General features: G+C 37.7%; 1 protein-coding gene across 1 annotated transcript in view; it reads right to left on the reverse strand.

Moving 5' to 3' along the window:
* ADAM28 (ADAM metallopeptidase domain 28) overlaps positions 1-19,290 on the reverse strand; it is a 140,763-nt gene that overhangs the window by 60,401 nt on the left and 61,072 nt on the right. The window contains exons 3-4 of the mRNA XM_044659258.1: positions 5,436-5,512; positions 156-234 (exon numbers count right to left, since the gene is read on the reverse strand). Coding sequence (XP_044515193.1) covers positions 156-234; positions 5,436-5,512 — 156 coding nt within the window. The remainder of the gene's footprint in view (positions 1-155; positions 235-5,435; positions 5,513-19,290) is intronic.

The raw sequence follows: 19,290 nt of genomic DNA on the forward strand, positions 1-19,290 counted from the left end.
AAGGAAGGAAGGAAGGAAGGAAGGAAGGAAGGAAGGAAGGAAGGAAGGAAGGAAGGAAGGAAGGAAGGAAGGATATGCATCAAGAATCCCTGTGCCCATCTCTGAAAGTTTGATTTGAATGATTCCCAATCCAGTAAGATTCAGTGATACTCTACCATGATCTGAGGACTTGTCGTGACTGCCTCACCCGTGGTTGAGTAATGGACTTCCACATAATCTGGGGACAGGAAATCCCTAAAGAAAGGACAAGGGCAAAGGTTACTGAGGCTGATTAGAAAGACAAGATGGCAATACCAACAGTAATAAACAAGTTACATGTATTAAATACTTTCTTTAGGGGAAAAATAAAACAAACTTTTAAGGAAGTGGTTTGTAGCCATTACTGTTTTAGCTAGACTTGTGATTTTTTTGAGTTAAGAAACTCCTCTATAAATGCAGATGGATACTTTTTCTCTGACCTATAGCCTTAGAGAGGAGACTTAGCCAGTAAAGGCAGGATCACAGAGGTACCCAGTGTTAGAGCTGAGATATGAACCCATTTCTCTTGATTTCAAGTTCGGTGCTCATTCTGCTCCTCCTGGGGAATAGACACAAAGAGAACAGTTGTAGATGTTGCCCTGTCATGTGTAAAGAGGGATTGGAGTGTTTTGCTTGGCCCCTGAGGATATTGATAACAGTATGGAAGGGTCAATCCATCCATCTGCCAGGCAATCTGCATGCCCTGATGAAGGACCAATTGCCCACCAGGCACTTGCGATAAACACTAGGAAATGAAAACAAAACCAAAAACATACAGGGAGCTTATATTCTAATGGATATCCTAGTGGAGTGATGGAGAACCTTTTAGAAATGGTGTTCCAGGCCCTGGCTTCACCTCACCCCCGACACCAAGTGCCCTCCCCAGAGACCATGTGCCATGCGCCACCCCCCTATTACCCTACACAAGACACAGAGAAAACACTCCCATTGGGCTACTGGGCAGAGTAAGGAATGTCCTCCACGAGTGTAGAGATGGGAAGGGGAGTGGCCGGAGCACTCTGTACTCTGTGTTCTCCAGTTCTGCCACCTGTGAGTCACCCATCTTACCCACTGTGTGCTTATATTGGGCTGCTGGGAAGAGAGGCAGGTGATATGAAAAAATGTCATCAGGCACAGTGGAGAGGGGCAAGGGAGCATCTCCAACCAAGTTCCTCTACCTTTCTAGTAACACACTCTGGGGGAGGAGGGGAAGGCATCCATATGCCGACAAAGAGCACTCTTTGTGCCATCTTTGATGCCTGTACCATAGTTTCACCATCACTGTCCTAGTATATGAAATGCTTTGCATAATGAAATGGTTAGACTTAACTCCTCTAAGGTCCTTTATAAATTTAAACTCATATTCTTTTGATCCTCAATTTCATAGAGAGGCAAATAGGTTTAGAGTAAATATAATGTATAGTCCCCTAACTCAACGATTCCCAAAGTGGGCACTTCCGCCCCCTGGTGGGTGCTGCAACGATCCATGGAAGTGGTGATGGCCACACTTTTTTTTGTATTACATTTTATTCTGAGTTCAATAAATAGTTTCATAATTTCCAGGGGGTGCTAAGTAATTTTTTTTTCAGGAAAGGGGGCAGTAGGTCAAAAAATATGGAAACCACTGGTCTAACTAGTAGCTCTGTCCAATAGCAGTTAGTTGCCTCAGGAGTAGTGTACTCCCTCTTACTAGTGCTTTTGAAGTAGAGATGGGTTGACCACTTGTCAACAAAGGTGCCAACATCTATTAATGTATTGGCTGGACTCAGTGGCATCATGGTCCTTTCCAACGCTGAGACTACATATGCCCCAAATATCAATGGATATAAAACCCATGACAAGAGAATTGGAAAAGTGAAACCAATTCCAAAAGAAGTGAAATGACTTGTCCAAGGTCAGCAGGGTGGTAAGTTGAATTAGTCAGATAGCACAAACAATGTAGCCCTGAACTTGTAGTCAATAAGAGCTGAGTTCAAATCTGGCCTCAGGTACTATGTGACTCTGGGCAAGTCATGTCCCCTCTGTTGGCCTCAGTTTCCTCATCTATAAAATGAGCATAATCCTAGCATCTGCCTCCCAGGGTTATTGTGAGGATCAAATGAGATCATGTTTATAAAGTCCTTCTCACACCTTCAAGTATGATCTAAATACTAGTTATTATTAGGAGCCTTTTGGAAATGTGACTTACACTGAGCATCTGTACACACACAATGCATACTGTTATAATTAAAAATTATGAGGGCCGAGCTCAAAAGGGAGAATAGTATTTTAATAAAAGCCATGCTGATAGAGATAAACTGACCACGCGCCTGTAAGAAAACCTATTCCAACTTCACCTCAGCCATTTCCCTTCCTCTCTCCTCAAGCTCAGGTAACTAAAGAGGAAGTTCCAAGTCACTCCCCCTACTTAAAATAGTCCCGCACCTTTAATACGTCATCCAAAACAGGAAACCCATGAAACCCGTTGGACCACGGGAAATGTAGTTTTAAGGACCCCCACAGGTCCACAGAAGTTTGTCAAACACTATATTGAGGTTCAATCCTTCCAAATAGAACCCCAGGTGATTTTAACTAACACATTACCCCCCTGTGATCCTTTGGAAGATAAATCTCCCCAATGGATCAGGAAAATATAATCAAATTAGAGTTTACAATAATTTAGAGATAAAAGGGAGAAAGAACAAAACCAATGTTCGGTACATTGACAAAAAACCACTAAGGGGGCAGTCCCCTTTTCTGGCATAAACTGTCCATTCAAAATAAATGCATCCAACCCCATAGTTCAGATCAACTGTGCCCCAAAGTTCAAATTGGATCTTCATGATCCAGTGAAGGCTCTTCAGGCATCTTTTGGTGCCTCCACCAAACAGGTTCGTCATCTGGATTTTGGGGAGATGGCACAATCCTTATCCTGAAATTACTCTCAAAGAATTTAAACTTTACATTATAGATTACAAAACATACATTTTCTTCTGAGAATTAACATTACCCCCCCTGAGTTTACTTCTAAAGGAGTAAAAATTGACTTGCAATATAGATTATAGTTCAGACATTATGATTATAAAAACTTAACACACACCCCCCTGAGGAAAATATTTAACTAACACAATACATACATACCCAATACACAAATGTCTACATATATATACACTATATACACACAATACACACATATATATGTATACACATATATATATTTATATAAACATTCCTCATCTATAAATTATAAGTAAATGTACTTGAATGAGTTGCTTCGTGGGGCTATTTAAAGGCAAGTTCTTTATCAATCTGCAAAAGCTCCAGAAACACTGAGTTATGATGAACTTTCCTGAGTTTCAGCTTCCCCATTTAGCAAGAATCAGAATCAGAATCGCTTGACATGTATATAGCACTTGGCATGTGCCAAGCACTGCATTAAGTACTTTAAATTGATCATTTCCTTTGATCCACATAACAGTGGGGGTGAACTAGCTGTTATTATTAGCCCCACTGTTAAAGTGATGAGACAACTAAGGCAACAGAATTTAAGTGACTTGCCTAAGGTCACATGGCTAGTAAGTGTCTGAGGCTAGATTTGAACTTAGGTCTTCTTGATTCAATGGGCAGCACTCTGGCCAGTATGCCTACTAGCTGCCTCCTCTGTTACATGTCTATCCCATCTACAGTATCTTGAAGGGTTGATTTGAAGGTGGAGATGCCAAAGTCAACTGCTTTCCACTTATACTGATCAAGCATTTAATGTTATGTGCCAAGAAGTATGCTAACCGAGTCCTCGTTGGAGCTGGATCTTAATCCAGGACTTCAAACACCTTTGAATCATCAGTGAAAGATATAAAGGAAGCGGGAAAGGGAAGGAAATCAATATTTATAGAAGGACTTCTATATGTCAGGCACTCTACTAAGTGCTTTAAAAAATTGAATTTGATCCTCCCAACAACCTACATAGTAGGTGCTATTATTATGCCCATTTTACAGCTGAGGACACTGAGGCAAACAGAAGTTAAGTGACTTAACCACAGTCACACAGCTGGTAAATACCTGAGATCACATTTAAACTCAAGTCTTCCTGGATCCAAATACTAAATCATGGTCTGAGAGAAAGTCCTCTCTAGGTCTTTAGACTGTTGCTAGCTCTACCTTTAACCTGGTTCTCTGACCTTGGATTAATCCTTGACACTCCATGTATCTCTGATGGACAAAAGGAGAATGAACAGCGGCTTCCTTCCTTCCTCCTTAGGGGTGATGGGAGAGTAAGGATGAATAATGCAGGTTAAAGTATTTTAGAAATGAAAGCAAAGTACATTGAGTCACTTGACTTGATAAAGCCTCTTTCTAGTCTTCATTAATTAGGGCAATCACCACCTTTGACGGCTAAAAGGCCTGTATTTCACCTGCTCTGTTTCTCTGAGTAATCCCTGAAGGCATCAAGGGCAACTTTCCTTTTCATTCTCATTTTATAAATGGAGAAGTTGCAATTCAGGCAGCTGAAATGATTTGCCCCAGTCCTAAGAGGCTAGGATTGGAATACAAAGTGGATGAGACATTAGATAGGGCCATCTGTGCTCATAGGCAATGGCAGGAGTTTTCTGAGTTACAGAGACAGTCAATGAATGAACAAATATCAGCTAAGTGTTTATAATAGGTCTGTTACTGTGGACTCCAAGGACAGCAATTTAGGAACCTTCTGGCTTATTGTTATTTGAGGTTTGTTGGAGAATATTGATTTCAGATGCCAACCCAGTCGATCATATCACTAAAGGGGGACAGGTCAAAGAGGATATGTTAAGAAAAAGTATAAATATGTCTTTGGATTTCCAAAAATTTTATAAAGAATAAAGTTTTCCTGATAGAACTAACAAGATATCAGGCTATATCAACTGACCAAGAAGTGTTCATGTCTCTGGAGACCTTTAAAAAGCTGTGTTGGAGGCACTTGAGTAGCTCAGTGGATTGAGAGCCAGGCCTAGAGAGGGGAGGTCCTGGGTTCAAATCTGGCCTCAGACACTTCCTAGCAGTGTGACCCTGGACAAGTCACTTAACCCTCTTGCCTAGTCCTCACCACTCTTCTGCCTTAGAACCAATACACAGTATTGATTCTAGGGTGGAAGGTAAGGGTTTAAAAAAAAAAGAAAGATGAAGACTCTTTCCCTATCTTTCTAATATCTTCATTGAGATAAAAGCTTATGGGAGCTGAATATTAGCTCATGGAAGCTTTGAATCCCCGGTGCCTTGCTAGTACAGCTCCTCCTTACTATGTGTTTGTGGATGGAGCGATGATAAACATAAATATGATTTCATCATGTATGTATCCATGGAAACCACCCCATTAGTGCCCCCCACTGAGAAGCTAAATGTGAACTTCCCACATGAGCCAGTCTGCTGAGACAGACATTTGATGGGCCGTCTGAAGGACTTACCTGTTTTTTTCCAAATGAAGGATCACAGTCTTTCCCTTCAAATCGATCTCATACTGCACCCGATCTTCATACTTCTCCTGTAAATATGCACAGACATCAGAATGGCAGGGATCAAGCATCCTCTCTCTCCACAGTCCCTTGTGCCAGTACACATTGGCTATTTTTAAACCCTCACCTTCCACCTTAGAATCTATACAGTGTATAGGTTCCAGGGCAGAAGACCAGGAAGAACTAGGCAGTGGGTGTTAAATGACTTGTCCAGGGTCACACAGAATCCCCAATTGGCACACAGCCCATGCAAGACAAAGGGAATAGGTGAGCAGAGGATTCCCTGAATGGCAAATGATGCATGTGCCTTTCAAAGGAAAGGGACAAAGGTAAGGAAAGAACGAGCAGAACTGAAAAATGGCCAAGGAGTGTACAGAAGAAAAGAGATAATAACCAGATGCAAATAATCATTGAGAAAATGTGGACAAACCAGTTTCTCATGCAGGAGGATCAGGAGAGTCAAAGCATTAACTATGCAATGTGGTCGTTTACACTTTGGAAATTAGTACACGTTACACATAGGGATTTGATTTATTAGTTTATTGATGGCATAGACTTAAGTGGGAATAGTAATTAAAATATTAAGAGTGCAAATTAAACTTTTTAAATGTTATATAGGCACACTTCTTTTGGAAAGCCAGTTGTTAAACATTTAACCATGCCTTACTCGTGACATCATACAGAAAGAGAAGATGGAGATGAAAGAGGATCTAGAGATACCTAGAAAGGTTATACCTGTCATTAGAGTTAGAGATTGAGTTTAGTGGTGGGTATAGATGGAGATGGAGATACAGTCATTGACAGGGATTTGGACATAGTCATGTAGAATTTATTATGTACCCATTAGGATATTTAGCTGGATGGCACAGGGAAGAGAGCATCAGGTCTGGGGTCAGGAAGACCTGAGTTCAATTCCAGCCTCAGACACTTACTAGCTCCGTGACTTTGGGAAAGTCATTAAACTCTGCTGGCCTCAGTTTACTCATCTGGAAAATGATCTAGAGAAGTATATGGTAAACCATTCCAGAGTCTTTGCAAAGAAAACCCCAAATAAGGTCACCAAGAGATAGACACGACTGAAACAAATGAACAACAGCAATGTGCCAGGCCTTGTGTTAAGTGTTAGAGATACAAAAAAGAGCCAAAACTCATCCTTGCCTTCAAGGAGCTCATAATCTACTGTCACAGACAGAGGTACAGATATAGGTGAGATTATTTTCAAAATCAAAGGCAATAATTATTTTCATCTCTTTGCAAGCCTTAAAATGCCCAATAAATGTGAGTTCTTGCCACTCTGATGATTTTGATTCAGCTACTCAATTCAATTTCACAAACACTTATTAAGTACCTACTGTATACTGTGAGAGATAGTCAGGCCCTGAGGATACAAAGAGTAAGATAAAAAACTACCCCTGGCCCTAAGAGGATTCTATTCTCCTTGGTGATGTATCACATAGACACAGAAATAAGTGGAGCAGTTTTTTATTTACTTTGGAATAGAGGGGACGCTAACAGCTAGGGATGGGAGGAACTGTCAGAAAGAGCTTCCCAAGGAAGTGGCATGAGAGTTGAAAAATGAAGACATATGGGGGGTAGAAATGAAAAGGGAGAGTATTCCAGGCAATGGAGAGAGGCAGAGGGAGAGGAAAGCCTATAACAAGTTCAAGGCAGAGGAAGTAGCTAAATTAGTCTGCAGTATAAGGGAAGTAATATTTGGTATGGATGGAAAGAGAAAGACAATTCAAAGCTGCATGGTGAAAGTCAGCTTAGCATTATGGATAGAGAGTTTGAATCTAGAGGCAGGAAGAGAGAGATGGATGAATGAATTAATGAAGGAAGGAACATTTGTTAAGAGCTTCTGGTGTTTCAGGCATTGTGCTAAAAGCAGGAGGCACAAATGAAAGTAAGCAAGTGAGTCCCTAACCTCTAGGAACCTACATTTTAGTGGGGACAATTAGTGCATAAACAGGAACCAGGGATGGAGAACATGGGAAGAAGGCAGGAAGGGGAAGAGGAAAACAGAGGTAGCTATGCATACAGATACAGAGAGATATAGTTATAGGAAGGATGAAGATTCCAGGAGAGGGACACTGGTTGACCACTATCTAAAGTGTTTTGGTGGAGGTAGTGCTCACACTGAATAGATCAGAGGCCCTTAACCATGAGAGTATATACAGAGGTAAACTGAAATATACTCATATAAACAGAGAATTTTACATACACATAGATATGACCATGAATTGGGATATGGGTACATAGATAGATAGATAGATAGATAGATAGATAGATAGATAGATAGATAGATAGATAGATAGATAGCAAAGAGATAGTGATAGACAGACAGACAGGCAAACAGACAGACAGAGAGAGAGACAGAGACAGAGACAGAGAAAGACAGAGAGAGACAGAGAGACAGGTAGAGATAGATAACTGACATGGTTTGATCTGAGACTAGTTCTTCCTTTTCAAAGCTCAGTGTTTTTTTCTAGTACAAGACTCTTAAATATTGCAATCACAGTGGGCATACTTACTGCAATAATTACATTCTTTCCAGTCTATTTTAACAGATCTCATGCCATTCTATTCTATCCTATTCAATTCTATTTTTAATTAAAAATTTTTTGTCCAGCTTACATTTTGATACAATTTTTAATATTTGTTTTCTGACTCTTTGCAGTCCATGTGCTCTTCCTCTTTCCCCTTTCCCAAGAAGGCACATAACACCATATAAGTTGTACAGATTTTACTATATAATACAGATTTCCCAATTCCTCATGTTGTGAAACAAGATGCATATTGCTTACACTAGGGAAACATTCATGGAGAAAATAAAATAAAGAATGTGTGTTTCCATTTGCATTGGGACGCCTACTATTCCTTCTATTCTGGTGGATAACCTTTTTTCATCATGTGTCTCTTAGAATTGTCTCAGATCTTTTCCTTGTGGCTAATAGTTCAGTCATTCATAGTCGATCACCATACATTATTATTATCGCTGTGTACAATGTTCTACAGGTGCTTACTTCATTTTTCATCATTTCATATAAGTCTTTCCAGGGTTATTGTGTGTGTGTGTGTGATCATATTTCTATTTGATTCTATTCTATATTAACTTATCCAAATCTAGTATCTGGGATTAAAGAATATCTTGAAGAACAATGTACAGAGGAGAACCAAAATAAATATTAAAAAATACAAAACTGGACATTTCGTGTGTGAAAATTTTAACAAAATGATTTTGTTTGGTTTTCTCCTTATTCAACAACAAGAACAAAAGAAACAGTTGGAGGAAAGATGATGAGTGAAGCTGCATGCCCCTGATGACAGTGATGTAATCTGGAAAAAGGAGAGTTTGGAGGACAAAAGAGAATGTTTTGTTAGAGAAGTAATGGGAAGTAAGAATAGACAGATTTTCAATGGTTGGAGAGGAGACTAAGGCTATTCCAGGGATGGGGCGAGAACACCAAGAAAAAGGGCTCTAAAAGTGATCTGCTTGATGGGAGAGGAGACATATTCAATGAGTAGTAACAGAAGACAAAGCTGATTAGGTATAATGGAATGAACTTGAACAAAGACCCCAAAAAACTGGCTGCAATGAAATAGTAAAAGGGAGAATTTTTATGCAGGGGAATAACCTGGTAGAAATAGTGTTTTAGAAAACTCTAGTGCAATCATTTTAAAGAATTTATCTGTTTGCATTACACCTGCCCATCATTCACACTTTCTCATGAAAACTCCCACCTCTTTGCTTTTGTATAGTAGGCCTAGAATGCTTTCCTGCCATATTTCATAACCTTGGAATCCGGAGTCCCTCCAAAGTGCAGTTGAGATGCTACCTTCTAAAAGAGACGTTTATCCCCATATTTGTTTAGTCCTCTCCCTACTGAAATTATTTTTCAAAAAGTTTTATTGGTATGTTTACCAATGGTATGGTTTAGTTTTTTTTAAAACCCTTAACTTCTGTGTATTGACTTATATGTGGAAGAGTGGTAAGGGTAGGCAATGGGAGTCAAGTGACTTGCCCAGGGTCACACAGCTGGGAAGTGTCTGAGGCAGAATTTGAACCTAGGACCTCCCATCTCTAGGCCTGGCTCTCAATCCACTGAGCTACCCAGCTGCCCCCATGGTTTAGTTTTACAATAAAAAATTTGGCATATTACCTTCACTCCACCAGAACTAACAATCCAGTGACCTCATATTCCATTTTTCACCTCTTAATTTTTAATTTAATTTAATTAATTTAATTTTAAAATTTTTTCATTTCTTTATTTTTAATCATTTTTAAAGATTCATGCAAATCCATTCTCTCTTCTATCTATTCAATATATATAGATGTAGATATAGATAGATATAGACATAGATATTAGTATACATATGTGTATAATGTGTATTTATTTATCTGTTTAGATACTGTCGCTTCTCCCTTCTCTGGATGGAATGCAATCCCCTTGAGGACATAATTTGTTTCATTTTTGTCTTTGTATCTTTAGCCTATGGAAATCCCTTAAAATAAAATTTGTGGGAATTAGCATTGCTCTTTATATATGTATATAAAATCTAGCATTGGGGCTAAAAGGGACTGAACAAAGACCTTCCTTTCCTCTCTTGCTCATGCATGTGTTGCTATTGGTTTAATTTATGTGGTTGGAGTTTCATTTTGAAGTCAGCACTTCTTAGCAGAAATCCAAACCACCAAATCCCAGATGTAGGGGGGCAAGTGAACATAGATTAATGGAGAAGCACACAAGATTGGAACCCAGGAAACTTGCTGACTCCCCAGCTTGTGAACCCACTGCCTTCAGGCAGGCACTTCCCCTTCCTCCCTCTCCAGACCGCATGTGATGCTGACTCATCTCCATTCGTGCCACAGAAACATCTTCAGTCTGCGCTACTCACACTGGAAGGACCCTTAACCTCAAGGATCAACTCCTGGTTGACTGGTTACTTCCAAAACCTCCAATTTAAAGAGGAGACCAAAGCCCCAGAGGTGTCTTCATTTCTCTCCAAACTGCACTCCTGACCCATCTCTAAGCAATTTACTCTCCTATGCCACATGTTATGTCCCAAAATGCCTCTTCCCCACCTTTCAGCTCCCTTTTCTTTGCTGCCTTCCTCCATTACACTGTAAGCTCCTTGAGAGCAGGCTCTGTCTTTTGCCTCTTGTATCCCCAGTATTTGACATGGTATCTGACAAATAAAGATACTAAATAAATATTTAGTTAAACTGAATTAAATTCTATTGCTATTTATACTCTCACCCATTATCAAAGTGCCTGCCTCATGACCAACACATAATAAACTTTTGCTGAACAATTGAATGAAGCTTCCTAAACTTCCAATCCTATATCTAGAAAATGAGGCAAATAAAGCTTGCTACTGTTACTATTGAAGCTTGATGCCCTACGATGCCCGAGATATAAAATGGCATAGCTTTGAATCATTAAATTGAAAAGGTTTTATACAAATAAAACTGATGTATTCAGAATTAGAAACAAAGCAGTAAATTGGGGAAAATTTACAGAAAGTTTCTTAAATAGAGGTCTCATATTAAAATATTGGCAGACTTTTGTCAAATATATGAGAACATAAGCCATTCTTCAATGAATAAAATGTTAAAAGATATAGGCAAATTTTGAATGAAGAAATCAAAGCTATATATAAATATATGAAAGAAGTATTCTAAATAATTTTTGATTGAGGAAATACAAACCAAAACAACTCTGAGATATTATCTCACACTATCAGATTGGTTAAAATAATAAAAGGGCAAAATGACAAATATTGGAAGAGATATGGAAAAATGGGGACATTAATACACTGTTGGTGGAACTGTGAAATGACCCAATCATTTTGGAGAGCAATCTGGAATTATTCTTTAAGAGTTATAAAGCTGTGAACCTTTTGCTGCAGCAATACCACTATTAGATTTATTTCCTAAGGTGATCAAGGAAAATAGAAAATAACCTCTAAGTTCTAGAATATTTATAACATCTCTCTTTATGATAGCAAAGAACTAGAAATTGAAGGGATGCCAATCAGTTGGGGAACAGCTAAAAAAGTTGTGGTATACAATTGTGATAGAAAACTGTTGAGGCATAAGAAATGATGAAGAGATTATTTTTTTAAAAAACATGGAAAGGGATACATGAAATTAAGAAGAGTGAAATGAATAGAACCAAGAGAACATTATATGTAGATGTATATATTTATATCAAAAATATTGCTTGAAGTATAACTGAATGTCCACCTTCAGAGAAAGAAATAAAATGTAGACATAAGGAAGATATAGTTTTAGACATACACATATCTTTTTGTCAAATGATGCTTTATTTATTGGGGAAAGGAGAGAAGGGGGAGGAGTTAGTTAACTAGTTGTTTTTTTAACATAACAAGTAAATAAATAAATTTTAATTTAAAAAAAGATGGTGCGAATGGAATATAATCTGTTTTCATGCTTAGAGTAAGTACAACAGAAAATTACAGAAAAATCAAAGTATTTAACTATTAGGAAGATTTTCATTATATTGTATCTAAATCTGTTTGATTAAATCTAAGATAGTTAGACTGTGTTTCTTAAAAGAGTCAGGGAAATCTGAGTTTGATTCTTGCCTCAAACTGTCTCTAGCAGTGTGACCCTTGGCAAGTTTCCCTTTCTCTGCCTCAATTTCCTCAACTATAAATATAGAATAAAAGTAGCACCTACCTCCCAGGGTGTTCTAAATTTTGAAAGTGATAATATTTGTGAATCACTTTGCAAACTTTAAAGCACTATATAAATAGTAGGTGGTATTGTTTAATATTGTTATTGTTCTTTATGCTAATGACTCATTTCTTTGTTTGGGATCTTGCAGAACAAATTGAATCCACCTTTCAAACTATACCTGCTGTGGCCCTACCCTCAAGTCTAAATATTCCTAGTTCCTTTAACTGGCTTCATGCGACAAAAACTCAATATTTTCACTTCTACATTGGAACAAACATGGACAATCTCAAGCTTGTTAATCCTTATATGTGTTTCCCCATGTCAAACCCAAGTATCCAGGTTTACAGAGTGTACAGAATACATTCAGCTACTGTAGGCACTAATTATGTTGATTCAAATAGCAATTTCCCCCAAGCAATTAGAGTTATCTAAATTTCACTCCACCACTTGTCTTCTTTCTCTCCTAGGTGCTCATGAATCCTTCTCACTGGAATGACTCCAAGAATAGAAAAAGTTCTGGGAATCCATCAGAAAACAAACATTTACTGAGCACAGAATCAGGACCATTATTCAGCCTATTAGAAATAAAGATAAAAGAGACTGATTAAAGCTGTTCAGACTTTCCCCAAGACTGAAGGTGGGATATAAAGAGGAAAGTAGCCAGAAACCTCTAATGATTGGCTCCTAGGTATTGGCCTGGACATCAAAGAGATTCCTCCAAGCCTAAGGTTTACCCTTTTCTGGTCTGTTAATGGTTAATGCCTTCAAAGGAGCCCAGGATCTATTTATTCTAGATTCCTGAGAGCCTTCAGATATCTTTGTTCTCTGAAGCACTGAACAGTATCTAACCAATTCTCAGTATTCAGAATTAGCTTTTAGGCCTGGCCCAGGAATGTAATTACAGGCCATTTATAAGGAAGTCAGTGAGAATGACATTCAGAGTCACAGTCAGTCAATCAATCAACATTTATTAAGGACCTACTCTGTGGTAGGCAGTATACTGAGTTCTGGGGATACAAAATCAAAAATAAAAGTATCCCATGATCAAGGGCATTCTCCTGGGAATACATGAAATACACAGGAAAGCCACTTTATGGAAGAAGTTCCAGCAAGGAGGGGATCAGGGATGACTGAAGTGATGCTTGAATGGAGATAATAGTATAATAATAATAAAAGCTAGAATTTTAATAACACTTTAAGGTTTGGAAAAAAATTTCACAAATATCTCATATCTTCCCAATGAGCCCAGAAGGTAGGTGCTTTTATTGTTCCCACTTTATAGTTGAGGAAACTAAAGCAAATGGAAATGAAATGATTTGCCTGATGTCATACAGCTAGTCAGTGAGGCAAAATTCTTCAGACCCAGCTCTCTATGCACTGTGGTATCTGGCTGTAAAAACAGCATTCTGAGAGGAAGAGAGAGCTTATTCCAGGCAAAGAGGTAGAAAAGGGAAGGGTTAATCAATGCCAAGTAAAAGTCAAAAGGTAGAATATTATATTTGAGGAATAGCAAAAAAAAAACATTTTGGATAGAGTAGAAAATATGGAAAGAGAAGTGACTTATAATTAACAATGTGTAATGTGTGAATACTAATGATACTCTTGGTCTCAGACTAATATAGGAGGAGTATTGAGACAGAAAAGTTCCCTTGCCAGAGTTTGAGGAATTAAGAAATGAATAAAGTGGAGCAATAAGTATAACTTTGCCCTCCCTCCCAGGAGTTTTCCTCCCAAAGGGAGGGAAAATACAAGATAATAACTCTTGAAGATGACAGGGGAATTTTGTATCACTAGGGAAGACTTAGAGGTGGGCTTGTAGGCAGCAGAAAAGGAAACAGTAGAGTGGGAAGACTGAGGATTAGAAAGAAAATGGGTAAAAAAAAAAAGCAAGGAAGTGTAACTGTGGTTGGAGTGATCTGCTTGAGAAACTGCCAAAGAGAGGGATCTATCCAAGGTACTCAAGGAGGAGTTACTCTTGGCAAGGAGAAGTACCACCTCTTCTGATTAGAGACCAGAACAAGGGAGAAGACGAAGTGATGATGTGAAAGAATCTGTGAAATGTGAAAATGCACATACTCTTGAATTCTGTGTCACATAAGTGATTCACAAGTGCTTTGCATATTATTAATAAAACCTAGAGTTAGATGCAGGTAGCTATAATGTAGTGGAGAGAGAGAGCTGGCTTGGAGCCAGGAAGACCTAGGTTCAACTCCTGTCCCTGAAACAGAGGCTAAGTTTCTTAACTTCTCCGTGCTCTTGGTAATTCTCTAACTTGAAGTATCATTCATAGAAGGTTCTCACCTGCCTTGATGGAGAGAGCTTCTTCACCTGGAAGTTTCATATACTAAAGAAATCACAGATCTAGTCCCTATCCTGCCCCCATAAGTAATGTGCTGATTAATTTTTAACAACTGGCTTTCCTTAAGGAAAAAAAAATATGTACAGATCACAACTTAATCTGTATTAACATTTGCCCCAACGCTTTCTCAAGTCTAGGCAATCAATAAACCCCAAACTCAAACTTTATTTATATTGTTCACCATTTTCTATGGTAAATGCTCATATTGAAAATTTAACAATTGACTTGCTGTCTCAAGCACCTTCAACCTTAACCTTCAGAAGGGTTATGTGTCATTGTCTCTGCTCTTTGGGATTCTGAACCAAATTACTGAAGGGAGTTGTTGACATAAGGGATAAGGAATGTTATGAAGGAAATCAGACAAACTGGGTGTGTCTTGAAGAACAGGTACTTTGGAGATAGAAGAAGAAGAGGTGAGAGGCTATTTCCTTTATATAATATAGCATTTACAAAATATTAATATCAATATCATTCTGGTATGTAGGAAGCATTAAGAAGGGCAAGGAGGCGAATGAGAGTGAAATTTAGAAATTAGGAACTAGGAGAATATACAGATTCCTGCATGGATAGAGTAGGGCAGTGGTCCCAGGCTCGGAATCAGGAAGACTCATCTTTGTGAGTTCAAATGCAATCTCAGACACTAAAGAGCTGTGTGATCCTGGGCAAGTCACTTAACCCTGTTAGCTTGAGGCCCTTCCTATAAAATGAGCTAGCGAAGGGAATCCCAAACCACTCCAAAATCTTTACCCAAAAAAAGCCCAAATGGGGCCATATAGTATTAAGCATGACTGAAAAACAGCCTCACAACAACATGAGTACAATGGGTGAGTCACACACCAGGCTACAGATCAATGATTGGAAGTCACAAGGAGCTGGATTTTAGCTCGATATAAAGAACAAAACTTCCCAACTATGAAATTTGTATGAAAATGGAACAGACTGCCCTGGGTTAGAGAGCTCTTGACTTTGGATGTCTTTAAACAGAAGCATCATGACTATTTATCGGGGACATTGCAGATGGGGTTCAAGAATTGAATGGAAATAGGACTAGAGAGCCCCCAGACACCCAATTGACTCGAAGTGGATGGTGAAGTTCAATGAAAGAGAACTAAGGGCATCAGCCTCGGGTCCTCATTCATTCCTAATTTTATAGGTCCATTGATCGGGAGGTGGAAAGTACCAAATAGGCCATCAAATCTAACACCCTTATATTCTAGATGAGGAAACAGAGGCCCAGAAAACACAGTGATTCATACAAGGTCATATAGCAAGTATGTGGGGGTGGGGGTGGGGAGGAAGCAGTGCTGAAACCTCTGCTGTCTGACTCCAAAGTCAATGTTCTTATCCCTGGACCACAAAGGAGAGGGATAAGCATTTATAATAAATTAGATTGAATGCAACTGGAATTAAACTAATCAACAAGCATTTATTAACAAAGAGCTCTCTAAGGAAAAACATCACTAGAATCAGAAGACTTTATGAATGGATTATTCATATTTAATTTAATTCAAAGAACAATTAATCCCAAAACTTTATAAACTATTTGGAAAAATAGGTAGAGGTCCTACCAAATTTCATTTACAACACAAATACAGTGTTGATTCTAAACAAGAAAAAGCAAAAATGGAGAAAGGATACTATAGACCAGTTTCTGTAATGGATATTGATGCACAAATTTTAAATAAGTTGCTAGCAAGGAAATTACAATAATATACCACAAAGATCACACACTATGACCGGGCAGTATTTATACCAAGAATGCAGGGATGGTTCACTATTAGGAAAACTATCAGCATAGTTGACCATATCAGTAACAAACCCAACAGAAATCATTTTATATCTCAATAGATGTAGAAAAAAACTTTTGACAAGATATGACACTCCTTCCTATTAAAAACACTAGAAGGCAAATGAAGCTTTCCTTCAAATGATAAATAAAATCTATCTAAAATCATCAACAAGTATTATCTGTGATGAGAATAAGCTAGAAGTCTTCCCAATAAGATCAGGGGTGAAGAAAGGATGGCCATTGTCACCACTACTATCCAATATGGTACTAGAAAGGCTAGCTATAGCAATAAGAGGGGGAGAAAAGAAATTGAAGAAATTAAAATAGGCAATGATGAAATAAATCTATTATTTTGCAGATAATATGATAATATACTTGGAGAATCCTAGAGAATCAACTAAAAACTAATTGAAACAATTAATAGCTTCAGCAAGATGGCAGCATACAAAATATATCCACAAAATCATCATCATTTCTATATATTACCAACAAAGTCCAGCAGGAAGAAAGATAAAGAGAAATTTTATTTAAAATAACTATAAATAATATAAAATATGTAAGAGTCAGTTTGCTCAGATAAAACCAGAAACTATATGAACACAATTACAAAAGACTTTTCACACAAATAAAGCCAGATGTTCAGAATTGGAAAAATATTAATTGCTTATGGATAGGCTGAGCCAATATATAAAAATGAGAATTCTCACCAAATTAATTTTCTTACTAGTGGCATACCAATCAAACTAACATATTTTATAGAGCTAGAAAATATCATAACAGAATTCATCTGGAAGAACAAAAACTAAAGGATATCAAGGGAATCAATTTGAAAAATGAGAAGGAATGTAGCCAAACTGTACCAGATTTCAAATGATATCACACATGGTAATCATCAAAACAATCTTCTATTGACTAAGAAATACAATGGCTTGTCAATGGAATAGATTAAGTTCACAATACATAGTAGTAAATGACCATACTAATCTAGTGATTCATAAATGCAAATATCCAAGCTTTTGGGACAAGAACTTACTATTTTACAAAAACTGCTGGGAAAACTGGAAAACGATTTGGCAGAAACTAGTTTGGGTTAACACTTAATATCTTATAACAAGATAAAATCAAAATGGGTACATGACTTAGGCATAAAGGGTGATACCATAAGCAAATTAGGGTAACATTGAATCGTTTACCAGTTGGATCTATGGATACAGGAAGAATTTATGGCAAAACAAAAGATAGAGAGTATTATGGGATATAAAATGGATAATTTTGACTAAATTAAATTTAAAAGTTTTTGCACAAACAAAATCAATGCAGCCAAGACTAGAAGTAAAGCAGAAAACTAGGGGAACCTTATCACAGCAAGTTTCTCTGATAAAGGCCTCATTTCTCAAATATATAGAGAACATATAAACATCATTGCCCAATTGAGAATTATCAAATAATATGAAGAGGCATTTTAAATGACTAGATCAAAGTTATCTATAATCCTATGAAAAATGCTCTAAATCACTATTGATTAGAGAAATGCAAATTGAAGCAACTCTGAAGTACTCTCTTACATTTATCAGACTGGCTAATATGTCAGAAAAGAAAAAGACAGATGTAGGAGAGTATATGGGAAAATTGGGACATTAATAATGCATGTAGGTGGAGTCGTGAATGGATCCAAACTTTCTGGAGATCAATTTGGAAGTATACCCCACAAAATATCAGACTGTTGGCCCAGCAATAACACTACTAGGTCTGTATTCCAGAGATATTTTAAAGAGGGAAATAACTTATTTGTGCAAAAATATATTTATAGCAGCTCTTGTGGTGGCAAAGTATTGGAAACTGAAAGAATACCCATCAATTGAGGAATAGCCAAACAAGTGGGTTATGGCTCTGATGGAATATCTTTGGTCTATAAGAAATGATAGACAAGATGCTTTCAGAAAAACTTGGAAATATTTACATGAACTGATGCTAAGTGATCAGACCCAAGAAAACATTAACCACAGTAACAATATTGTAAAGATGACCAATTTTGAAAGACTTAGCTACACTCAGAAATGCAATAGTCTAAGATAATTCTGAAGAACTTATAATGAAAAATGATGATAACCTCCAGAGAGAGTCTGAAAGCAAACCAACATATACTTCTTGGTGTCCCCTACTCTTCCTCCCCTCTTTCCCACCCCCCATGTCATCTTAGACCATTTAGTATCCTGTCCTCTCCCTATGAATTATTCTTCTGGTTGCTATAATAGTGAATATTATAATAGTGTATAGAGTTCACTACAGAGAATTATACATAGCATTTCTCCACCTAGTAATACAGATACTTAGATCTTATTTATGCCCTTAAAGAGTCAAGCTTAAAAAACTATGAGTTTTCTTTCTTTTCCCTCTGTTTCTTATTTACCTTTTCATCATCTTTCTCTTGATATCTGTGGTTGAGTGTCAAACTTTCCAATTAGTCCCGGTCTCTTTTGTGCAAAAACTTGGAATTCTTCAATTTTGTTGAATGCCCATACTTTCCCCTGAAAGTATATGGTTAGTTTCGCTGGGTAGTTGATCCGTGGTTGCAGGCCCAGCTCTCTTGCCTTTCTGAATATTGTATTCCAAGCCTTGCGTTCTTTTAGTGTTGAGGCTGCCAGATCCTGTGTGATCCTTATTGGTGCTCCTTGATATTTGAATTGTCTCTTTCTGGCTTCTTGTAAGATTTTTTCTTTGACTCGAAAGCTCTTCAATTTCGCTATTATATTTCTGGGTGTTGACTTTTCTGGGTCCAGTTTAGAGGGTGTTCTATGGATCCTTTCAATGTCTATATTGCCCTCTTGTTGTAGAACTTCAGGGCAATTTTGCTGAATAATTTCTTTGAGTATGGAGTCCATGTTTTTATTAATTTCTGCCTTTTCTGGAATACCAATGATTCTCAAGTTATCTCTTCTAGACCGGTTTTCTTGGT

This window comes from Gracilinanus agilis, chromosome 2, assembly GCF_016433145.1.
Source record: "Gracilinanus agilis isolate LMUSP501 chromosome 2, AgileGrace, whole genome shotgun sequence".
Lineage (NCBI taxonomy): Eukaryota > Metazoa > Chordata > Mammalia > Didelphimorphia > Didelphidae > Gracilinanus > Gracilinanus agilis.